The 25,039-nt window shown below is 42.2% G+C and overlaps 1 protein-coding gene and 1 long non-coding RNA gene across 15 annotated transcripts in view; one reads left to right on the top strand and one right to left on the bottom strand.

Moving 5' to 3' along the window:
* Window positions 1–25,039, bottom strand: part of LOC148128314 (uncharacterized) — a 74,329-nt gene that overhangs the window by 24,648 nt on the left and 24,642 nt on the right. The window lies entirely within an intron of this gene.
* LOC113452954 (ceramide synthase 4-like) overlaps window positions 1–25,039 on the top strand; it is a 35,674-nt gene that overhangs the window by 10,129 nt on the left and 506 nt on the right. For 13 of the 14 annotated variants that reach the window (XM_087922541.1, XM_087922540.1, XM_087922542.1 and 10 more), the window contains 9 exons: window positions 3,185–3,302; window positions 7,287–7,405; window positions 8,869–8,926; window positions 9,209–9,259; window positions 12,282–12,374; window positions 13,146–13,274; window positions 14,395–14,501; window positions 15,645–15,801; window positions 22,481–24,725. In XM_087922541.1, coding sequence (XP_087778667.1) covers window positions 3,185–3,302; window positions 7,287–7,405; window positions 8,869–8,926; window positions 9,209–9,259; window positions 12,282–12,374; window positions 13,146–13,274; window positions 14,395–14,501; window positions 15,645–15,801; window positions 22,481–22,615 — 967 coding nt within the window. In that variant the 3' untranslated portion in view covers window positions 22,616–24,725. Of the gene's footprint in view, window positions 1–3,184; window positions 3,303–7,286; window positions 7,406–8,868; window positions 8,927–9,208; window positions 9,260–12,281; window positions 12,375–13,145; window positions 13,275–14,394; window positions 14,502–15,644; window positions 15,802–22,480; window positions 24,726–25,039 lie in introns of those variants that run through there. The other variant, XM_087922538.1, reaches the window with a different exon arrangement.

Raw genomic sequence — 25,039 nt, forward strand, 5'->3', positions numbered from 1 at the left:
TAGCTTCCCAGTCCAGGAAAAGGCACAATCGGGGTCCAACATGAAGGTTGGCAAAGGCCCTCTTGGACTTGGCTGTTACCTGTTCATCAACCAGGAACCACAAGCCTAGGATGATGCCCAAATTAAACCCTGGTTCTGTTTGGAATAGGGCAACCCACTCCAAACTGGGCTCTATTTCTATTTAGGATATTAGCAGGGGTGGGCTTCAAACATTTTAGCAACCAGTTCTCTGCCTGGTTGCTGGGTGGGCGTGGCCTAGTCAGCATTTTCACCCTCTCAAGGCTCCTGGAGGCTTTCCTCGAGTGTCTGGGAGGGCAAAAAAGGCCACCCTGAGTTCCGGAAGCCCTCTGGAGGCTGGAAATGGGTCCATTTCCAGGCTTCCAGAACCTCCATTTTTCACTCTCCTCAGCCCATTTTTCACTCTCCTCAGGCTCCAGAGGCTTTCCTCAAATCTCTGGGAGGGCAAAAATGGCCTCTCTGGCCTCCGAAAGCCCTCTGGAGGCCGGAAACGGAATTTATGCTCTTCGTCCATTTTCTAAATGTCCTTACAGTGAAGAATACAGAGCAATATGTTTCTTCTCTGTCAAGTATTTAATCCATCAATTTAAATAGGTTAAAGGTTGAATTTGTGCTACTGCATATTAATATTATCAGTTTTTTTAAGTGTTATTCTAATCACTATTATTTAAAAATTATTTCATTCCGGTATAACTATTTTTTATTATTAGTTTGTTAGATTTCAATACTTTTTAAAAATGCCGGTTATGTTCTTTGCATTGGTTTCATGTGCCTCTTCTTGAATGGACCATGGAACAAGAAAGCCAAGGACCTTTTAAATTTAGAATAGAGAACTGAGAATAATGAGAGTTGGAAGGGATCTCGGACGTCTTCTAGTCCAACCCCCTGTTTGAGCAGAAGACCCAATACCATTTCAGGTAAATGACTGTCTAATCTCTGTTAGGAATATAAGTCACGTAACAGGTATTTGGGTTGGAAATATATAAACCAGGATAGACATTTTAATACTGCCTCTTTCAGAAAATGCAAAACTGTAATTGGGTGTGGCTTCTCAAACGGCCATAAGATGGAACCAGAAACCTGGGTGTCAGAAGAGAGTATGAGTGTATCTCTGTTTCCTTCTGTTGGAGAGTATTGCCATTCCTCCATTTTTTCTAATTGACTGATATTCCTGGATTTGATATAAGTCTGATACTGAACTGTTTTTGACATTGGACTTTGTTATTGGATTATCCCTGGACTAAAAACTGACTGATTTATCCTGTGAATTCTTTTGGACTGCTTATTTTGAACTTTGCCTAAATGTTTCTGGAAGTAAAAACCTACATTTACTGTACAGCGTATCTCTGTGCTGTGGGTGTATTGTTCAAACACTACTCTCAAATACGTCTCCCTGTACACACTCATTCTCCTAATGGTGAATTACCTCAACAGTCTCTTTTTGAAAGCCTCTAGTGATGGAGCACCCACAGCTTCTGGAGGCAAGCTGTTCCACTGGTTAATTGTTCTAACCATCAGGAAATTTCTCCTTAGTTCTAGGTTGCTTCTTTCCTTGATTAGCTTCCATTCATTGCTTCTTGTTCTGCCTTCAGAATAGATTGAACTCCCCTCTCCTCTTTGTGGCAGCCCCTCAAATATTGGAAGACTGCTATCATGTTTTCCCTAGTCCTTCTTTTCATTAGACTAGGCATTCCATTCCTGTAACCGTTCCTCATATCTTTTAGCCTCCAGACCTCTAATCATTTTTGTTAATTTTTTTCTGCACTTTTTCTAGAGCCTCAACATCTTTTTTATATCATGGCAACCAGAACTGGGTGCAATATTCCAATTGTGGTCTTACTAAGGCTTTGTAAAGTGGTTTTTATTTTATTTAGCCTATGGCAAATACATGACTTATAGTGGTTCAAGTGTCCAGTACACCCAGCCATTCAAGGACAGGGTGCTCCATGTTGCAAAAATCAGACGTTGGGCCAGTGTAAGTTCTTGAGGGACATTCAGACACATGTGATGGATGTTTTGTTGAGGAGCACCAGACAGTCACACTGAGGGGTAGAGACAAGACCCTGTTCTGACCCAAGCTTTGTCAAACTTAATAAAACACAAACTGATTTTAAAAGTAAAACCTATTTTAATGTGACACCTGAAATTACTTGCATTCCTAGCCAAAACTAATTCTACATAGTTCCTCCAGATAAGAGCACACTTTTCAGTGCTGTAGAATGCTGCCAACAAACAGACATCCAATTAAGGCATAACATAAACCAACCCAAAAACCCAGAAAAAAACAACCAGAGTACAGAGCTTCACGAAGGACTTGGAGATTACTGAACTGCTTTGCTCCCTGCGAAGCTTTTGTCATTGAGGTCTGACTTTTATCCCTTATGGGAGGGGCAATCACCTCCTAGCCTTAGCCCCAAGTCACCCCTTTTACTTCAGCTGCTCTCACCTTCTAGCAGCTTTGTGCACACGTGCGCTGGGAACAGGCTCCCCTGGGTCCTTTGTTTCACTGCTGCCAGACTCTAAAGGCTCCAAAGGCAGCACCCCGCTCTCACATGGACTTGACCCCATCCCTGCATTGGATGCAGGACCCTCATCCAAGTCCTCTCCAGACTCCCTGACTAGTTCCCTTTCATCTTCACTGTCCAATACCTCTGCTGTCTGTGCTGGTTTCCAGCGAACCACAACAGACCCCACTTAAACAATGAGTCCTGGCAGACACCATGTTGGGTATGTATCCTGTTCAGAGTTGACAAATGCTGGTGAGGAAGGTCAAAATCTGGCACCTTTTGTAAAGTGGTACCAGAACATTATGTAATCATAATTCTATGCCTCTATTAATGCAGCCTAGGATTGCATTGGCTATTTTGGTGGCTGCTGCACACCATTGGCTCATGTTTAAGTGATCGTCCACCAGGACTTTGAGATCCCTCTCACAATTACTGGCATTAAGCCAAGTTTCACCTAAACTGTACCTATACATTTGATTTTTCCTGCCAAAGTGTAGAAGAGGGGTGTCAAACTCTGGGCCCAAGGGCTGGATGTAGCATGTGCTGACCATCCCTAAGGGAAAAAAGTCAATGTGACAATACAAGTTTGACATCCCTGGTGTAGAGCCTTACTTTTAGCCAGTGTTCATTTGCCTGACTGAAGCTGTTGCCTTTTCCAGGAAAATTGCCATCCCCTTGAGCAAAAAACTGGGTTTGCAAGAAAAGGTGAGGAGGAAACCTTCTCCAAACCCAATCCTGGAAGCTTTTTACACAAAGTGGAGGAAAAATCCCCAAAAGGTGAGTTTCTTCTCCACAAATTTGCAGGTTGGTATCCACTCATCTTACTCTCAGAGGGACAATGGGTAGTTTGCAGCTCAGAGGATAAACTGTCAGGGTTCCGACTGATGCCTTAATTAAATCATGAGCCTCAGGCCAACTTCAAAAGAAATCCAGTTATTTATTAGGAACTTCACATTGGCATGGACCAAATGAAACCTACTCTGAACTCACTTAATTTGCTCTTTGGCTCTGACCCTGTTTCCTCCTCCCCCGAAGATGTGTCATCAGTCACATTCACCAATGAAGCAATTTTGCAGTTTGTAGAAATCACACCCTCTGTCCACTGTGGGTCTCCTTAGAGATGACCTTGACGTTCCCAGCTGGAATATGCTTTGTTTTGACTGAAATGCAAGTTCCTTGATGCAACTGTGAGGTTCCATTCCCCACCCCCCTGGCCTATGGCAACTTGAGAGCAGGTCAGAAATGCTTCACGAGTTGACATAAACATCATATGAAAGAGAGGGCGGAGCTGGTATTGCGAAGATACGGCATGCGATCTTGGGAGATCTGACATCGCTGCCGATATCTTTGCTCCTGGACAGTCCAAAAGGATATAAACCATCCCAAAGAGATGGTGAATGTATAAAGCACATCCTGTCAATCCCAGGGATACTGCAAAGTCCCTGGTAGATCCAGGAGAAGCTCTTTTTGCCAGCGGCAAAGAGGCAGCCTTTAAAGCTGCTGAAGTTGGGACAGCTCCGAAACAGAAGAGGATAGAAAAAGAAAATGTGCCAGTTTGGTGAGAAGTTTTTCTTTACTTTAAGATTTAAAAGGACACCCTAAGGAAAAGAAAGAATCTGTAAAATCTCAGACAGAAGTAATTAAGCCACGATTTTAAATGGGAAGTCAAATTAATTTTTTCTTTTTCTTTTTGCTGGACTATTTGTGTACGATTTTTTACTTTGAACTGGACTGGTCTTTTTTTCTATCTTATTTTTCATTTTTGTTTCTTCGCCTTTTTTGTCTTTACAATATTTTAGGCTAGAGATCCCCTTTTAGCCTTTTTTTTTTCCTAAACCCTTTTTCCTTTTTAATTATTTTTTTTATAATAATTTGTTTGGAAAAGGAGGGGGAAAGTGAAAACAGAAAAAAGTTTGTAACACTGCCAACTAGAGGCTTAGAAATATTGTTTCTCATTTTTTCTCTTTTGACCAGACAAAATTGAGAAAGAATTCAGACTTCTTTTCAAGGACTTTGAGCCTGTCTGATAAGATAGAGGGAAGAGCATGGGAGAGTGTTATTGCAGGTACTCTTCTGGGTTTCTATCAGTAGCTGAAGTCTGGTGTTGAAGTATACAGAAAAAAGATGATAAGATTCTAGAGAAGAGAGCTATAAAAATTAACAAAAGCCTTGGATAACTAAATAGGTGCAGCGTGTTCCTTTTCTCTTTTTAAAGTTGGGCTATTCCTCACACCCCCTCCTTATCAGCTTATTATATGTAATAGTTATTTGGATCTCTGGACTTTTGGAACCTGCTTTTGTCTTTCTTTTTGCTTTTGGAGGCTTATTTTTACTTTTGCATTTTATTTTAAAGGAAAAGTCTTAGTATTAATGTTTTCCTTCTTTTTTTTTGAAGGGAGTAGGCTTTTTTTTTCTCTCTCTCTCTCCCTCTCCTGCATTTTTTATTTACCTTCAATATTGGGTTTTTTTTTTTTGTGGCTTCATTTTTTTTTGGTATACTTTTTCATACCTAAGACTTTTTAATTGGATTAAGTTGCTGAAGAACCTGAAGAAATTCATTTTACTTTTTACTTTTTTACTTTTTATTTTTCTGCCTTCTACAAGATTTAACACTTTTTTCCTTTCTCTATGTTTTTTTTTTTCCTTCCTTTTTTTAGCTTTTACTGCTATTTAACTAATTGATTGGATTACGGTATACAAGAACCTAAAGAAATCTTTTTTTTTTCTATCTTGTTTCTTTTTTCCCACTATTTTTACTTGGATTTACAATTGGCCATTTCACAAATGGATTAAGATCTAGACTCTAGAAGAACCTGAAGATTTTGAATTGTTTGAAATGAGCAGGAAACTAACAGCAGCTGGTTCTTCAATTCCTACTTCTTGCTCTTCACCATATGGAGGACAATGCACAATACAGACAATGTTACAGCAAGAAAAAGAACAGGAAAAGGTGACATTGCAGATGATAATGCAAGGAATTCAAAGCATACAAGGAAGAACAGAGCATACTGAAAGGAAAATAGAAAAAAACTGATGAAAAGGTGGAGAATATTCAACAAATGATGATGAAGTATGATGAGAAATTCAAAAAAATTGAAGAAGAAGATAAACAAAGAGATAAGAAGATTGGAAATATTGATGACAGATTAACAGTGGTTGAACAAGATAAAAGTGGGATGCTGAGATAGGAGATGGATAGATCAGAATTTTATCTCAGATTTCAAAACAGAGGAAGAAAAGGGACAAAACTTAGCGATATAATGATAGAAATCTTGGCTGAAGCTCTGGAGATAACCAAAGAGAAGATGATGGATGGAATAGATGAGTTTTTTTGAGTCTTCACAAGATATGCAATGAGAAATAGCTTACCAAGAGAAGTTCACATCAGATTTACAAAGAAAGCTATTAAAACACAAATATTACAGGTGGCAAGAGAGAAAACATTGAAATATAAAGTTAAGGAGATTGTGGTCCTGAAACAAGTGCCCAGAAGAGTGAGAGAAGTGAGACGAGAATACTGATTCCTGACTAAAATCCTACTTAAAAAAGAGGTGAATTATAGATGGCTGATTCCAGAAGGTTTAATGTTCACATGGCAAGAACAGAGACACAGAATTGACTCGATTGAGAAAGCTGAATCATTTTATACTGAATACTTTGGAGGGAGAGAGGAAGAGACAGAAAAAGAAATGTCACAAATTGAATTCCAAGAGGTTTGCCAAATAGCGACTGAAAAAGAAGAAGGTGCAGTAGGCGGAAAGGTGGAAGTTAAGGAACAACATGAACCAAGATCTACAAGAGCTGCTAAACCTACTTATAAAGGATAAACATGGAAGAGAAAAAACTGATTAAAATTAACATAAACAGATTTAATTCAGCTGCTAAAAGAAGGATTTAGGAATATTTGATTGACAATATGAGAATATATACAACGTAATTGTAATTGAAGACTACGAAGTGGAAGCACAAAACAATTTGTAAACCAACCAACACACTATATGTATATATATGGAAGATGGGTTGATGTTTTTATGTTTTGTTTGTCTTTGTTTTTCTTAAAAAACAATAAAACTTAAAAAAAAAGAAATGCTTCACAAGTTGACATAAACATTATAGGAAAGTAAAATGCATCAGTAAAATAGGAGCCTAATATAAAGATAGAATAAGGTAAAAATAGAAAGGTGAATGGTGCACCTTTAAGGTGTTCATCACCCCCAGGTTTGCATGGCACACTTCAAGCCCTATACAAGTTGTCAGAGCCAGGTCTTCACACTTTTCTGAAAGGTCAGAAGTGTGGGGACCCACCTCTCTGTTTTTCTCTCCCTCCCCATATCCTGCATGTGTATTCATAACACAGAGAAATTGAGGAAAAATTAAAAATTGGGGCCGGTTGCATTTTCTCCTCCTCCTCTACTATATTCTGGAATCTCAGGTAATGAGCAGCTTTTTCTGTTTCCAACAATATCACGGTGTTTTCTAGCTCTATTTGCCTGTGTCAATTTATAATTTATAATATCATCCACTTTTTCTTCTACTTGTTCTGATTTTTCTTCCATTTTCTGAATTCTCTGCTCATTTTTTTGTTATCTTGTTGGAAATTCTCAAGTTTTTCAATCTGTATTTTGAATTTTTTTCTTTCATCTCTCCCATATCATTTCTCACTTCCCCTATATCTTTCCTTATCTCACTATGGTTTTTTGTCATGGACTCCTGTAGTGCCTTTGCAGCTTTTCTCACCTGGTTCTGTCTCCTGACATTCAGGAAGAAGTCAGTGGCTTAGCCAAACAGTGCGACCTCCAACCAAGACAGGTAGAGAGGTGGTTCCGATACAGGCTGAATCAGAACCAGCCCAGCTTAACCAAGAAATTCTGTGAAGCCAGGTGAGTGGAAACTCTTGGGGCAGGGAAATTCATGTGTGGTCCATGTTCGGAGTTCGGAAGGAGCTGGCAGATGTGATCTCAGAATCACTGAACTGTATCTTCAAAGATCCTGGAGCATTGGGGAAACTACCAGAGGACTGGAAAAGAGTTGACGTGGTTCCCATCTTCAAAAAAGGAGGAAAAAATGGATCCAGGAAATTACAGACCTATCAGCCTGCCCTCAATACCTGTGAAGATACTGGAAAAGATTACCAGGCAGTGAATCAGGGAACACCTAGAGACAAGCAAAGTTCTAACTAAATGCCAACATGTGTTTGTCAAAAACATATTTTGCCAAACAAATCTTATTGCATTCTTTGATAAAATGACTATATTAGTGGACCAGCAAAATGCTGTGGGTATAGTATGCTAGGACCTCAATAAAGCATTTGACAAAGTAGACCACAACCTACTACTTGATAAGAGAGGAAAATGTGGAATAGACATCATCATCATCAGAGAGATTTGTAACTGGCTGATACAGCACATTCAACATTTAGTCCTCAAAGGAACTATATCAGAGGGAGGTATGCAGTCCAGTTTCCCAAGGTTCTTTCTTGGGTCCAGTATTTTTTGACATCATCATCAATGCTTTAGATGAGGGAACAGATGGGGAACTCATCAAATTTGCAGATGAGAACAAGCTAGTGAGTATAGCAAAAACTTTAGAAGATAGGTTCAAGATCCAGAAAAATCTTGAGAGACTTGAACATTGGGCCTATCCAAAAAAAAGGAAGACACTTCTTTCTCTTTTCTTTTTCCTTCACCATTTTTCCACTATTTTCATTTTATATTTTGATAAATTTATTAAAATTATATTTTTAAAAAGAAGACCATTTGTGTGATGCAAAGGAAAGCATCTCCCTTCAGCATCTTAACACTACTGGTAGCAATATGTTTTGGCCTCCGAACCAGTGGAAGACCCAACAGGTTGTCAGAGAGCACATCTGTTGGGTCCCAAAGGTTTTTTTTTCAAGAGGCAACTGGATTTTCTGGTTTTTCTTTGAGGACATTTAGCTTCTCATCCAAGAAGCTTCTTCAGCTCTGCCTGGTTGGTGGGAAATGGAAGGATTTATACACCTTGCAGACAGCTGATCATATGCCTTTTTTGAGGCCATCAAATCTCCACCTACATTTGCATAACTCAGGTCACCCTGAAGACACAGATAAACCTCCAGGTGGGCTTAAACACATTGAGGGAAGAGAAGAGATCTATTCAACTGTTCTAGAGATCAGAATCTGGACCAAGGGGTTCAAGTAGAAGAAAGGCTAAAGGGTGGAAAAGTTATTGTTTAGAAAGTGGAAGTGAGGAGCAGTCACAATCCTCTGTCACCTGGACTTTGTATTCCCTTCTAGCATTAGAAGCTCTGGATTGCCCAGCCTGTTGTCCAAGACCCTCATGTTTTTTTCTGATTGGTTTCCAGCTGGAGAACCGTGCACTCCCTCATTTTCGTCTTCATGGGATTGGCTGTCCTTTATGATGTGAGTGCCAACTTTCCCTACTTCTGTTGGTTATTGTCAAAAAAAACCATCCTAGTCTTGTATAATCCAGGGTGTGACCTTCTCTGTCTCCCACCTCCTAACATTTAGTGATACATTTTTGATGAGCAAAAAAGGGTCCATTTTTCAACTCTTTCTAATATCTTAGTGACTGCAGTTGCTTTGTGGTCTCCTTTCTCTTCCACCCTCCCCTTCATGTCAGGTCTAAAGAAGTGTTGGTGGGCTGGTATGATGCTATTACTAATTAACAGTGTCTTCTTGCAGAAACCCTGGTTCTGGAACATCCGCGAATGTTGGGTTGGGTTCCCACTGAAGGTGAGTCATCAGGAGACATTCGAATAAACATTTCAAGGGAAAAATGTGCATCAATTACTAATCTCTTTTGCAAAAATAATGTGAAAGTGCAATCCATCCCATGTTGACTTTCCAAACATGACATTTGCCCAAGCTTTAGGAATTCAATTCTTTCCTGTTCTTGCAGCTGAAAAGGAAGTGATTAAGCAGTAATAAGAAATACCACATGATGCCAAGTGTAAGGAAATCATCAGCATGCCCTGGGCAAAATCATTGGACTTTTCTGACTTTCCTAACTGACAAATTTATCATCCAAAAGATGGAGGAGGGAACTGGAGCAACAGCTATATTGGACATAATTATAATTAATAGGGATGATAACGCAGGCACACGTAATGGAACCTGTAAATGAATAAATTGATTACGAAAAGTCAGCATGCATTTGTAAAAGGCAAATGATGCCAAACAAATCTTATTGCCTTCTTTTGATGAAATGACTAAATCAGTGGACCAATGAAATGCTGTGTATATAGTATACTTAGACTCCAGAAAGGCATTTGATAAAGTAGACTATAACCTTTAAATATGAGCCAGCCTTATGCTGCAGCTGCCAAAAAAGCCAACACAATTTTAGGCTATGTAAACAGAGGGATAGAATCAAGATTACATGAAGTGTTAATACCACTTTATAATGTCTTGGTAAAGCCACACTTGGAATACTGCATTCAGTTTTGGTTGCCATGATGTAAAAAAGTTGTTGAGGCTCTCGAAAGAGTGCAGAGAAGACCAACAAAGATGATGAGGGGATTGGAGGCTAAAACATATAAAGACCATTTGCTGGAATTGGGTATGTCTAGTCTAAAGAAAAGAAGGACCAGGGGTGACATGATAGCAGTGTTCCAATATCTCAGGGGATACCACAAAGAAGAGGGAGTCAAACTATTCTCCAAAGCACCTGAGGGCAGGACAAGAAGCAATGGATGGAAACTAATTAAGGAGAGAAGCAATCTAGAACTAAATAGAAATTTCCTGACAGTTAGAACAATTAATCAGTGGAACAACTTGCTTCCAGAAGTTGTAAATGCTCCAACACTAGAAGATTTTAAGAAGAGATTGGATACAAATTTGTCTAAAACTAATCCTAACCTAATCCTGCATAGCTTTTTCTCTGGTAATATCAGACTGCTAACTAGAGCATACAAAACATTTGCTAGACCAATATTCGAATACAACTTATCAGTTTGGAACCCACATTATATATCTGATATTAATACAGTTGAGAAAGTCCAGAAATATTTCACAAGAAGAGTTCTCCACTCCTCTACTCATAGCAGAATAACTTATGCCACCAGACTTGAAATTTTAGACCTAGACAACCTAGCCGCCTTCAGTCCGATCTAAGTATAGTATATAAAATTATATATTGCAATGTCCTACATGTCAATGAATACTTCAGCTTCAACCATAACAATACAAGAGCACACAATAGATACAAACTCAAGGTAAACCACACCAAACTTGATTGCAGGAAATACGACTTCAGCCACAGAGTTGTCAAAGTCTGGAATACTCTACCTGACTCTGTGGTTTCTTCCCCAAACCACAAAAACTTTAACCTGAAACAGTCTACTATTGACATCACTCCTTTCCTGAGAGGGGGCATGCATAAGCGCACCAATGTGTCTACCGTCCCTGTCCTATTGTTTCTTTTTTTTTTATTCTAATCCATTTCATGTATTCATAACCATGTTTACACTTATACCTGTAATCTAATAATCGCTTGACAAAATAAATAAGTAAATAAAATAAATAAAATGGTATAGGCAGGAGGTTGGACTAGAAGACCTCCAAGATCCCTTTCAACTCTGTTATTCTAATATAGTATCACCTCCTTCTTGTTAGGCAGAACAATGTGGGATAGACAGCATCAACATCAGATGCATTTGCAACTGCACTCAGCAAGTGGTCCTCAATGGAACAATGTCTAGATAGAGAGAACCATGCAGTGGTGGCACCTCAAAATATTGTCTTGGTCCTAGTGCTCTTCAACTTCTTCATCAATGACCTAGATGAAGATATGGAAGGGGTGTTCCTCAAATTTGTGAATGACACTTAAATGGCGGGAATTGCTAACATTTGAGATACCATGTCTCATTCTAATTATCATTATGCCAAAAAGATGTTGAGGCCCTAGAAAAAGTGAGCAAAGAGCAACAAAGATGATATGGAGTCCAGAGGATAAATTGCATGACGAATGACCAATGGAACTACTGTATATATGTTTAGGGCAGGGGTGTCACACTTGATTATATTGTGGGCCACATTAGGGGTGTGTTTGATCTTGGGGCTGGGGTAGGCATGACCAGCTCAACATCACTCATGTTGGGTCTGCCTGTGACGGTTTGAGCACTCTGTTAGCAAAAATGGGCTCCCAAGCTCCATTTCCAACTGTGACAGCCTTCTGCAATCCTCTGCCACCAAAACCAGAGCTTGCTGTGGCCCACTCAAGCTCCATATCCAACTGCAACAGCCTCCTGCAACCCTCTGCCAGTGAAAATGGAGCTTGTGAAGGCCCTCCCAGGGTCCATTTTCGCTGGCAGTGGGTGGCCCATTTTCACTGTTTCCAGGGTGGCCCTGCGAGCCAGATCTAAGCACCCCACAGGCCAGATTCACCCCGTGGGCCTTGAGTTTGACACCTCTGGTTTAGGCTAATGGAGAGAAGGCTGATGGGAGACTTGGAAACAGTCTACCAGGACTAGAAGGGTCATCACAGGGTAGATTTATTCTCTATAGCACCTGAGGACAGGACAAAAAGAAATCGGTCTGGGTAGATCCTTTTCAGGAATGAAATGTTAAGAAAAGCCCCTTGCACATGGGGGCTCTCTAGCACAGTATTTCTCAAACTTGACAACTTTTGGACATGTGGACTTCAACTCCTAGAATGCTCCAATCACCATGAACACAGTACTAGGATATTGTCTTCACTTGGGAAGCTGAAAATTGGGATTAAATGACACCATTTCTCTTCATTTATCCATTGCAGCCTCTCCATCCAAGCCTTTATGTCTACTACCTCATGCAGTTCTCCTTGTATTGGTCCTTGGCTATCTCAATGCCTTTTGACGTCAAACAGAAGGTGAGTGAGCTCTGGCAGAAGAAATGTGGTCCAGCTGGTTGGAAAACTCCATTCAGATTCCAGAAGGAAATGCGTGTCTTCCTTTTGGTGCAGTACCAGCATTTATGCCTTTCGGTTAATTTATGTGGCAGCCCATCTGGCCAGTGCAACTCAGGTAGTTCACTTGAAAACTCCACAACCAATCAAATGAAGGGGAAAAGTAAAACAAAACAAAACAAGGGCGCTAGTTTGGTGCATCTTAAGATGCAAAATTATATGCTACAAAAAATATTGTCAGTATTACCTTTAAGTACATCACAGGGCAACAATTTCTGAAACAGTTTACCTCAAATGGGCTAACATATGGAATGCACCCAAAATCTGGAAGCAATGAACTTCTGCCTGTTTCAGAGCTCCTGGCTGCTGCTGCACTGCTGTGTTGTGCTGTTAATGAGAGTATATGATCTTCCTTTTCAATTTTGTGTGACAGTTTCCCAGCCAGTCTTGCAATCCCTTGCTACATTCCTCCACCCAGTAGCAGCCAGATACTTTTTTGCTGGGAAGGTGAAGGGAGAAAGGGAGGGAAGGGAAGGGAAAAGGAGGAAGGAAGGAAGGAAGGATTTCCAATACTCTTCACAAGATTCTCAAAGGTAAGGAAATATTTATGAAACAATGACGCAATGAAACTCAACGTTGTCTACTTCCACTCAAAACCCCTTCCCCATAATGGGGTGTATGGGCCCCCTGGAGGAGCTACAAAATCAATAACCCAGTTATCTCATCTTCCTGCAGGATTTTAATGCATTGATTGTCCACCATGTAAGCGCCATCTTGCTCACTGGCTTCTCCTATTGTGTCAATTTCATCCCTATCGGTTCACTTGTCATGATTGTACACGATGCTCCTGATATTCTGATGTATGTAAGTTAAAACTCATGAACACTCTTCCTCTAGCCTAAGATAAAAAAAATGAATACTTTCTTCCCCTTTCTTTCTTTTTGAAAAACAAAAACCTTCATCCATGTTTTTTGGAAAGAGGAAATAGATCTAGAGATGAATTTATACCAGCCTTCCCTTGCCTGCGATCTGCCAGATGTGTTGGGACCAGCTAAATAATTGATGTTATAGTCCCAATATGAAAGGCTTGTTTGAAGGTTGAAAAAATACAAAAATAAAATAATAATTCAGACAAAGAAGCAGCCTGAAAAAAAATTGGGGCTGAAATTGTTTCAAATTTTAGATATCCAGTTTTGAGTTTGAAAGCATGTTTGTTCTGTATTCAACACAAAATATTTGGAAATGAACTAACCCTCACTTGTGGGAGACTAAGATATCTCCATCAGGCTTTGCTTGCAAGCTGGTCCAGGTTTCTCATTTTTGTATTCTGCAAACTACAATTCCCAGGATCCTGGTGGGAGATAGAATACAGATGCTGCAGCTGAAACCCACAGAAATGTGCCATCATATTCTGAAAGTCAAGTGTTCTCACAGCAGGAGCCTCTACCACTCAACAATTTGTTATCCCAAAAGTGTTAGTTTTTTTTTTCAAGAGGCAACTGGACTGTCTGTTTTTTCTTTGAAGACTTTTTGCTCCTTTTCCAAGAAGCTTCTTCAGATCTGACTGGATGATGGAAAATGGAAGGATTTATACTCCTTGCAGACAGCTGGTCATTTGCATTCTTTTAGGGAGTTGTTAAGATCACCTATAGATTTATCTGTGTCCTCAGGGTCACCTGAGTGATGCAAATGTATGTTGAGCTTTCTTGGCTGCAGCCAAGTGGCTCAACCTTTAAGGAGCCTCAAGGACTTGCTAAAAGGTACAAATGACCAGCTGTCTGCAAGGAGTATAAATCCTTCCATTCCCTGCTGTCCAGTCAGAGCGGAAGAAGCTTCTTGGATGAGAAGCAAAACATCTTCAAAGAAAAACCAGAAAGTCCAGTTGCCTCTTGAAAAAACATCTTTGGGACAGCCATCACCTGGATGACTGAGAATCTTCATAGATATCAACAATTACTGTTTTTTTCTCTCTTTTTTTCCACAGGCTGCAAAGGTGTTTAACTACCTGGAGTGGCAGAAAACCTGCAACACACTCTTTATCATTTTCTCAGTGGTATTCCTCTTTAATCGTGCCATCTTTTTCCCTTACAAGTATGTTTCTGGAATGCATACAAAAGCGGGAATTTGACAACACAATTGCAGTGCCACCTTTTTGTGACATTCCCCCTCACATCTTTGGGACATGTTTTTTTGTCATATTGTGATGACCAGAACTGGATGCAGTATTCCACATGTGGCCATACTGAGACTTTGTTAGTACCACTTTACAAAGCTTTAGTACAGCCATACTTGGAATTCTGCATCCAGTTTGGGTCACCACAGTATAAAGAACATGTTGAGACTCTGGGAAGAGTAAAGAGAAGAACAACTAAAATGACTAGGGGGCTGCAGGTTAAAATATACGAAGAACAGTTGCAGGATTTGGATATGTCTGTTCTAGAGAAAACAAGGACTAGGTGTGACTTGATAGTGGTCTTCCAATATTTGAGGGGCTTCTACAAAGATGGGGAGGGTATCAAACTATTTTCCAAAGCACCAAAAGGCAAGGCAAGAAACAATGGATGAAAACTAACTAAGGAGACAAGCATTCATAGAACTAAGGAGAAATTTCCTAACAGTGAAAGCAATCATTCAATGGAATAACTTGCTGTCGGAAGTTGTGGGTGCTCCATCACTGGAGGCTTTCAAGAAGAGACTGGGTGGCCATTTGTCTGAAATGGTATAGAATCTCTTGTTCAAGCAGAGGCTGGGCTAGATTACCTCCAAGATACCTTCCAAGCCTATTATTCTATGTTCCATCTCAGCTTGTAACTGCTATAAACAGGTAGAAGTTTCAAGCTGCATTTTACCCATCAGACTTCCAGAGTTGGGAGGTAACATCCATTTCCTGCCTAAGCGGGGGGTTAGACTGGAAGACCTCCAAGGTCCCTTCCAACTCTCCTCTCCTCTCCTCCTCTCCTCCTCTCCTCTCTCTTCCCTTCCCTTCCCTCCCTTCCCTTCCCTTCTCTTCCATTCCATTCCATTCCATTCCATTGCATTCTAAATCACTGTTATTCTCTATTAAAATACTTCCATTTTAATCAATTTAAAATGCCGTTCAGATCATCTGTCCTTGTTTTGTAGCACTAATGGATATCCTGAATTCCTAACACAATTGATTATCTCAGCCCTGAAAAGTACTGCGGAGATAACCCATTTTCCTCTTTCTTTTTCCATCCCCTCTCCCTCCTCAAGGATTCTCTACAGCACATTTTACCATTTGGCAGAGGCTCATGAGCCTTATTTTGGCTACTACTTCTTCAATGCCCTCCTGATGCTCGTGTATATTCTCGATGTTCTCTGGTCCTGCGTGATCATCCTCATGCTTTATAGGCTCCTGACCCATGGCAAGGTAAGGGCAGAAATTGGGCACTTGTGAACTGGGCACATGGGAACAGAAGGTACGTGTTGGGGTGGAGGGAGAAGACCACCAATTACCATATTTTTCAGGTGGAAATGTCTGTGCATCTTATAGAGTGCCTTTTTTTGGCCTCCTGAAACCTCTGTATATCCCGTTTTTGCCCTCTCTGGCACCCAAAAGGCCAAAAATGGGCCCACTCTCGGCCACCCAAAGCCACCACACATCACATTTTTTGACCTTCCTGACATCAGGGAGAGCAAAAACGGGACCCACAGAGGCAAAACACTGTTGTTTTCCTCCTCTAAGCCTAAGTGTGTCTTATGGTCCAGTGCGTCTTACAGTCCCCAAAATATGGTACTTTCGTTTAACCCTACTCCACCTTTGCTTTTATTCCATGTTGAGTCTGATGCAAGATTCCTGGACTCTGCTCTCATCTGTGATAGGCGGGTGAGAATTGGAATGGAAGAAACCACATATGCTCAACCATGCTCCCTAGTCAAAATAGATTTTTAGACACAAACAGTTATGTTACCACACACTCCTAAATGGTGGCCTTATAATGGCAGTAGGAAAGGACGTAGGATCAAACCAGTGGTGGGGTTCAAATTTTTTTACTACCGGTTCTGTGGGTGTGGCTTTGTGGGTGTGGATTGGTGATCATGTGACTGGTTGGGTGTGGCCATATTGTCATGTGACTGGGTGAGTGGGACCCAATTTAGCAGTCCATTTTGCCCATTACCAGTCCATTAAACAATACACACCTGCCTCCTTTTCTATTCTGGCAAATCAGCTGAGCTAACAAACAACAGAATATAGGAGAGGTGAGAGTGCGGCTGGATGGGCAGGGCCAGTCAAAATTTTCCCTACCGGTTCTATGAACCACTTAAAATTTTCCCTAAAGGTTCACCCAAACTAGTCCAAACCCCCTGAATACCATCCCTGGATCAAACCCACCGCAACACCCAGTCTATAGGGTGTTCCCTTGTCACCGCTGGACACAACCTGAAAATCCTAACCCCAGGGTTTTTTTTTGTGGGGGGGAGGAATATTAAACATCAGGACCCCAATAAGGGACCCTGTCCCCCTCCCATCTACAACAGCCAAGCAAGCACACTAAAACTCTTTGGAAAGATTTCAGGGAGACCCAAAAGACTCCATGCTGCAGCATCTCAATTTCTGGTCCCTCTGGCAATTTGTTATGGTGGGGGGCCACCCACCTTCATTTTCATGGTAGAAAATGGGTCCCCAAAATGTACAATCCAGACACTGGCTGTGTTCAAGTGGGAGTCATTCTACAACCCCTCAACCCCAGAGCTTCAGGAGTGGAGAAGGACCATGGATTGGGTTTTTGAAGAGATACCAGAATGTGGTATATCTGAACCTTGCAGGGGGTTCAAGCCCCCATGCCTCTTAAACATTTTTTATTTTTTTTATTAATTACATTTCCTATTGCTTAATATACATTGTGTCTGGGTATTCCATTTGCTTAACAATGCATATTATGTTCTTAATCTCCACCTCTTTTTTCCAACCACTGATAAAATAGATTCCATGTCTGGTAATATTCTGTATCTTCTTTCTGTTTCATTTTTAATGTCAATCTGTCCATTTATGCACATTCTAGTGTCTTCTTACTTATTTCTTCATCTCCTGGTGTTACCATTTTTCCAGCATTGCGCATATACAACCCTCATTGCTGTCAAGATGTGCAATATTAAATACATACTTTTTTTATTAGGTTTACCTGATATTATACCTCATAAAACCATCCCTAATAAATGAATTATGTCTGTTCATTAGGTTTAAAATCTACATGCTTTCCAATAATCTTTTCTAGCCATTTACGTATTTTTCTCTTTTTTTTTTTTGCTTTACTACAAGTCTACCATATAATATGTGCCCGTTTTTTTATTCCTTTTCCAACATTTGCTAGACATATTTTTTAAAATTTTAGCTAACTTAGCTGGTGGTAAATGGCATCTATAAAACATTTTATATAAGTTTTATTTTATGTGAAGTTGCCATTAACAATGGCCTCTTTAACATATCGAAGCCCCTTCTTCTAAAGAGCCATGGGCTTGCCTGTATGCCATGCAAAACATAGCATGGCCCTTGGGTTGTATGAAAAATAAGCATCTCCAATGGAAAAGGCCAGTTGTGTGTTCCCCAAAAGGGATTTTTTCCCTCTGATGGACTCCAATCGAGCAGGATTGAAGAGAGGTGATGTTCCATACTAGCAGGCTTGTAGGCCTGCATTCCTATTGGTCCAGAAAAGCTGGGCCATGATTGGACAGACCTAAGCGTTCTGATTGGTTCTAAAACCAAGCGCGGCAAGCTCAAATGCATGTCATAGGCTGCCTAGCTGCAGCCAGCTGTATAAAAGGAGCTGCCTCGGCCGGGAGTCTTGTCTCAGTATCTGGTTTCCTAATAAAGAGCTGTTGTCACTATTTCGAGTCTCGTCTCTCCTTGGGACCCACCGCCCAGACTTAACACTGGTGACGAGGATGGGATTCTGAGACAACAGAGCTGACTAGAACGTGGCAGAGAGCGCATAGATGACCTGCAAGATGGCCAGCAGCGCCGTGCTGCCCGCACAATTCAATCCGGCCAGCGAGGACTGGGAGTCTTACATTGGAATCAAACAACCTGAAGGACGCCACTGGCAGCAAGAAGCGAGCGGTTTTTCTAACACACTGCGGACCTGCCGTTTTTAAAATGGCCAAGGCACTCGCGAAGCCAACAGACGTCCAGACCATGGATTGGGATACCCTAGCTCCCATCCTCCAGAACCACTATGCCCCGGCAGTGCCGATTCTCATCCGTCAGCATGACTTTTACCAGAGGGATCAGCGCGAGGGTGAGAGCATTGGAGAGTTCGTAGCCGACCTGAGGGACCTAGGAGGCTTGTGCAGATTCACCAATCTAGACGAGGCCATGCGTGACCGAGTCGTCCTCAGCCTGAAAGACCCAACTCTCCAAAGCAGACTGATGGCTAAAGGAGACATCTCCTTCGCTGACACTGTAGCAGAAGCCACCACAGCCAAGGCCACTCATAAGTCAGCGGTGTGAATGTGGTGTTCAAACGGAAATGACCGCCAACCCACCAGCGAGACAGCAACCGCAGCAGACAAACACGCAGCATCCACCCACCACGGTGACATCAAATCCCCCTCTGACATCGAAGAGGAAGAAATTCACAGACTTCAATCGGAACGCGAGCGACGAGACCGGCACGGGCGTAAGTCGAGTTACCAATGTGCTGGCTGTGGAGGAAATCACCCGCGTTCCGAATGTGAGTTCCTGGACACTGTTTGCCGTTTTTGCTAAAAACAAGGGCATATTGCCAAAGTATGCCGTAACAAATGAAATCCCAGCCCCTGACAATGGGGAAACAGCCCAAGAAGAAGAGATGGCACCCCCACCATAAACCAGTACCACCATAATGACAGCTGATGGAACCGGGACAGCTGACCCAGGAAGTTCATCGAGTCACCCAGAAGAGAAGAAATGCACCAAACAGTCACCATCACCCACGCTTCATCAATAGACGCACAAAAGATACATGTAGAGGTCAACATCGAGAATCAGCCTTGCACCATGGAGGTAGACTCCGTTTCCTCCCTCTCTATGGTCTCCTGGAGGACCATCAAAAGACTAATTCCCAGCATCCGCCCCCAAGAGCTTAGCAACCAGAAGCTAATATTAAGAGACTATCAAGGTAATTGCATTCCGGTCGTTGGCACTGGATATTTTCAAGTCTCGTTCAGAAACCACACCACCATCCTACCACTCACAATCGTCGATAAAGACAGACCCAGCCTACTCGGGTTGCAGTGGTTCACACCGTTGGGGATCGAGATGGCAGGCATCAACCACACAGAAGACAGAAACTGGGAAACAACACTCATCAAGGACTTCCAAGAAGTCTTCAGTGAACATCTAGGCAAGTACAAGGGGTCCCCTATCTCCTTTAATCTCAGCCCTGACATTGCTCTCATCCGTCTCAAGCCACGCCAAGTGCCTTTTGCACTCAAGCCTAAAATAGACGAACAATTAGACAAACTAATAGCGCAGGGCATGTTAGAACCCATCGATCATGCCCGTTGGGAGACCCCAATTGTCACCCCCATCAAACCCGATGGCTCCCTGATAATTTGTGGTGACTACAAGGCCACCCTCAACCACGCATTGCAGCAGAGCGCCTGCCCGGTGCCAGTAGTCCAACATCTCCTGCACTCACTAGGGGGTGGCAAGGTCTTTGCAAAGCTTGACCTGGCTGAAGCTTATCAACAACTGCCAGTCGATGCTAAAACTGCCGAAGCCCAAACAATAGTGACACATAGAGGGGCATTCAAATGTAACCAGCTCCAGTTTGGGGTCAGCATCGCACCGGGCAGTTTTCAAAGTCTAATGGAGAGATTGTTGCAGGGAATTAAAGGAGTCGTGCCCTATTTCAATGACATCCTGGTAGCAGCCCCTACCAAAAAACAATTGGAAAAACAACTGAGGGCGGTCCTACAGAAATTCAAAGACACTGGCCTCAAGGTGAAAAAGGAAAATTCAACCCTTTCAGTGCATAATTGGCACTTTTCCTTTTTCATTTATGGTAGGACATTTTCCATTATTACAGACCATATTGGCGGGTGACAAACCCACTCCACACATCTTGTCACCAAGAATGACAAGATGGTCTGAATTTCTTGCTGCTTATAATTACAAATTGACACATCTCCCTGGCAAGACAATCTCACACGCTGATGCCTTAAGCCACTTCCCCTTGCCAGACTTGCAAGAGGACCCAGCACCCACATTAGCAGTCTTGCAAATTGAAATGATCCCCATGCCACCAGTAACCACGCAAGACATTGCCCACAAAACTAGGAAGGACAGATGCTTGGCGTGAGTTCTCAGCTGGGTGGAGAGGGGATGGCCAGAAACCGAGCCAAACGAACTTTTTAAACCGTTTAAAAACCGGCAAACTGAACTCTTTTTGCAAAAGGGTTGCGTGTTGTGGGGAGACCGGGTAGTAATACCAGAGACACTACAGAAAAAAGTTTTAGACTTGCTGCATGACGGGCACCCTGGTATTGTACGCATGAAAGCCCTGGCCAGGAGCTATGCTTGGTGGCCAGGCATGGACAAGCAAATTGAAACCTGCGTCGCCGCTTGTAACAGATGCCAAGAGACTTGCTCGGCTCCCTCTAAGGTCCCACCATTAGAATGGGAAACACCCAGAGGCCCTTGGTCACGCATCCATATTGACTTCGCAGGGCCAACCAAGGGGCACACCTTCTTATTCACTGTTGACACGTATTCAAATTGGCTCGAGGTGAGCACAGTGAAGACAACCACCACAGAAGCTGTCATCAAGAAATTAAATAGACTTTTTGCAACGCACATTCTGCCAGATGTTATCATTTCTGACAACAGGCCACAATTTACCGCCTTAGCTTTTGAACAATACTTGGCAGACCGCGGCATCCGAGAGGCATTGACATCGCCAGCTCACCCGGTGGTGAATGGTAGAGCTGAATGCATAGTTCAATTTACAAAAGAAACTCTGCACAAAATGGAACATGGCGACATCCACGAGAAGATCGCCAGGATGCTTCTTCTACAACATATCACACCAAATACCACCACCACCAAGAGCCCAGCAGAGTTATTAATGGGCAGAAGACTCAGGTCACCTCTAGACCACCTGCACCCTGCTTACACTCTAGAAAACCCCCTTGGTTCCAGCAGCAAGCACCGTGCCTTCAAGGTAGGAGACACTGTATTTGCCAAAAATTTTACAGGGGACCCACTTTGGATCCCTGTAAAAATCACCCAAGTCACAGGCCACCGCCCCTACCGGCTCAAGACCACCGATGGGAGGTCGTGGAAACATCATATCGACCAGTTAAGATCCAGGCTGGTCGCTTCCCCCCTCATAGACTCTGGGGGGGGGGGGACCTCAACTTCAGAAAATGAACGAACATCTGTACATGTAGAACACCCCCCACAGACATTAAACAAAAACCAACAATACTTACCAGCCAGAAGGGAGTCATGGCAGATGGGCACTTCGCCTGGAAGCAGCGGCCGGACAAGCTCCACCAGCCCAGAGAGCCCAGGCGGGAGCAGCAGAGCAAACGACTCAACCGACCCGGAATCACCAGGTGGGAGTTGCCGCCAGAGGACCGGCTCACCCTTCCAGGCAGTTCCATCTTGCAGCTTGAGAGTGACGCAGAGCCCGTCCGAACCCAATGGGGAACAGAGACACTGTGAACTGCGCAAGTCTAGTAGGCAGGTACGAAGACCCGCCTACTTGCGTGATTATGTTACCCCGCCCCTTGGACGGAACCAAGAGGGGAGGGGTGTTCCATACTAGCAGGCTTGTAGGCCTGCATTCCTATTGGTCCGGAAAAGCTGGGCCATGATTGGACAGAACTAAGCGTTCTGATTGGTTCTTATTCGGCTGCCGTGATTGGGTAAAACCAAGTGCGGCAAGCTCAAATGCATGTCATAGGCTACCTAGCTGCAGCCAGCTGTATAAAAGGAGCTGCCTCGGCCAGGAGTCTTGTCTCAGTATCTGGTTTCCTAATAAAGAACTGTTGTCACTATTTCGAGTCTCGTCTCTCCTTGGGACCCACTGCCCAGACTTAACATCTCTGTTTCTCTGTTGTAGATGGTAAAGGATGCACGGAGTGACTCAGAGAACAGCGAGGAAGAGGATGTGGATGAAGAGGACCAGAAGACAGAACAAAAAAATACACAAAAACAGCACCATTGTCAAGGAATTGCACAACATGTGTCCAAATGAGGTCATAGACACTAACACGAACTTGTAGTTTGGACTAGATGACCTACAAAGTCTATTTCTATTTCTATTTCATTCCTATCATTTCTATTTCTACATCTACTTCATTAATTCTATTCTATATTCTGTTCTATATTCTATTCTGTTCTATATTTTATTCTCTTCTATATCCTCTTCCATATTTTCCTCTTCTATTCATTTTCTATTCTACTCTATTCTAGTTCTATTCTAGTTCTATTTCTAGTCCAATGAGTTCTACTTCTATTGTCAGGCAAACAAGAGCTTCATGAGGTAAATCACAAACAATGTACAGCGCACATAGAAGAAAAAGGCGGGAAAGGGGGAAACTCCCCCTTTACACCCACAGCAACCAATCATAGCAAAGATTGCCTCATGCAGGAGCCAGCACTCTCTACAATGGAGGTGTGTGCATACGGGCATGTGGACATGCTTGCCAGCCACTTGTGCAAACCATCCCCACTTCTTCCCCCGACTGGTCTGCAAAGCCAGAAACATTGGGGAGCTCCAAGAATATAAAATGGACTTGAGAATTAAGGTGAAGTTAGATATTTGACTTAACATGAAACTGAGCCTCTGCAGGCAAGATTGAGTTTCAATAGAGGAATTGTAGCTCTTGGTTGAAGTCCGCAAAGCCAGAAACATTGGGGAACTCCTAGAATATAAAATGAGAATGAATCCCCCTCCTTCTAGCACTGATGGGGTCACCTAGTTTGGTCATGAAAGGTCTGCCAGAAAACAAGCAATGTTTCACATGCCATAGACCTCTATCGGAACGCTGCCATTCTGGTGGGAGCAGGCATTCTTTTACATGGAGTTTTCCTTTCTTCCTTTCATGGCTTTGATATATCTTTGGGGAAAATTGGGAGCAGGGAAGAATGTGCCTCGGGCCATCTGTTTTGTCTCACCACCGGAGAAGTGAGATCATGGGACCTAGGAACTGTTATCACCCCCTCAGCCTGATGTTCTCACATCTTTGCACCATGGGTAGGCTCAAAGTTGAACTGGACATTGGGAGAAGCCTCGGAGTAAATGGTTTAACTTAATGCTTTGGCATGGGAAATTAGAGATCCTGCCTACACTCTCTCTGCTATCACTGTCTTCCAATAAAAGTTCCTTTTGAAATGCTTTTCGTTTCTACAGTTCTGCTTTCCTGAGAAGGCTGGTGAGGCAGGACCATACACAATGTCAGAGAGCACCAAGAACCCCTCACTTCAACCAAGAGCTACAATTCCTCTATTGAAACTCAATCTTGCCTGCAAAGGCTCATGTTTCATGTTAAGTCAAATATCTAACTTCACCTTAATTCTCAAGTCCATCTCTGTGGTTTACAACTAAGAGACACAACTCTGTTTTTCCCTTTCTGGTATGCAAACAAATCTAGTAATAATTGCACAGGACAATTACCTGCCTTTGCAATTATCAGTGGAACCATAATTCTCAATGTATCCCCTGAGGATTTCTACTCACAAAAATCTACCGAGATAAAACCTGCTTTAAAAAATATGCTTGGAGTTCCCCAAGTAGGGGGTAGGCCATGTCAACTCACTTTGTCTTGCAAAGAGCTCACTCCTGGGTTTGATGAGACTCAGTTGTCTTTGGTCACAGTCCAACCGCTTATATGGGGAAGGATGATCGATATAAATTTTGCCACAAAGCCGTCCAGGTGGAACGACCTATCTCTGTTGTGTTAAAACTCTGATGAGATTTCAAGTGCTACCTCAAATTCACCTTCTGTACAAACCTAGATTTCTGATCTAGGAGGGAAGGTGAGAAGCATGACTGGGCTGCCTCTCTTGCTGCTGTTGCTTTTTTGGCTCCTTCCTCCAACTTCAGCTAAGAGGATGCAAACCGTATGTGCATTGACAAAGTCTATGAAGATTCTGGAGGACTATTACAAGCCTGGTGATCTCATTATTGGTGGGAATTTGCCCCTAGCAATTATTTTTTTATCCTTCAACAACCTACGCTTTCATAAAGACCCGTTCCAGCAACTTTTACCAATTGTGTAAGTTTCATCTGGAGGGGAAAGATATAGAATGAATGCTTGCTTGCTTTGGGATTAATGGACTCCTGTTAGAGATACTGGTCCTGATTTGGTTTGCAATGCCATAGAGTAAATCTTTGCACTTTTTTTCAATAAAGAACTAAGCTCATAAAAGGGGGGTAGAATTCTTAATCTTTCCAGAATTCCTCCTGATGAAAGGAATGAAGTGTAAAAAGTGAGGAGGGACAACACATTAGAAATCGTGATGGTTTCGTTATTAATTTGGATAATTTGAAAGTCATGGTGGAAAATAAAACTCAATCATTATCCAGTGTGAGATACGAGTTGTTGGATACAAGATGGATGGCAAATAAATTTCCTAAATAAAAACAAATGCAAAAAAAAATATCTAAAAGCAAAAC

The sequence above is a fragment of the Pseudonaja textilis genome, chromosome 1 (genome assembly GCF_049901715.1).
Source record: "Pseudonaja textilis isolate UNSWEBS1 chromosome 1, rPseTex1.2, whole genome shotgun sequence".
Taxonomy (NCBI): domain Eukaryota; kingdom Metazoa; phylum Chordata; class Lepidosauria; order Squamata; family Elapidae; genus Pseudonaja; species Pseudonaja textilis.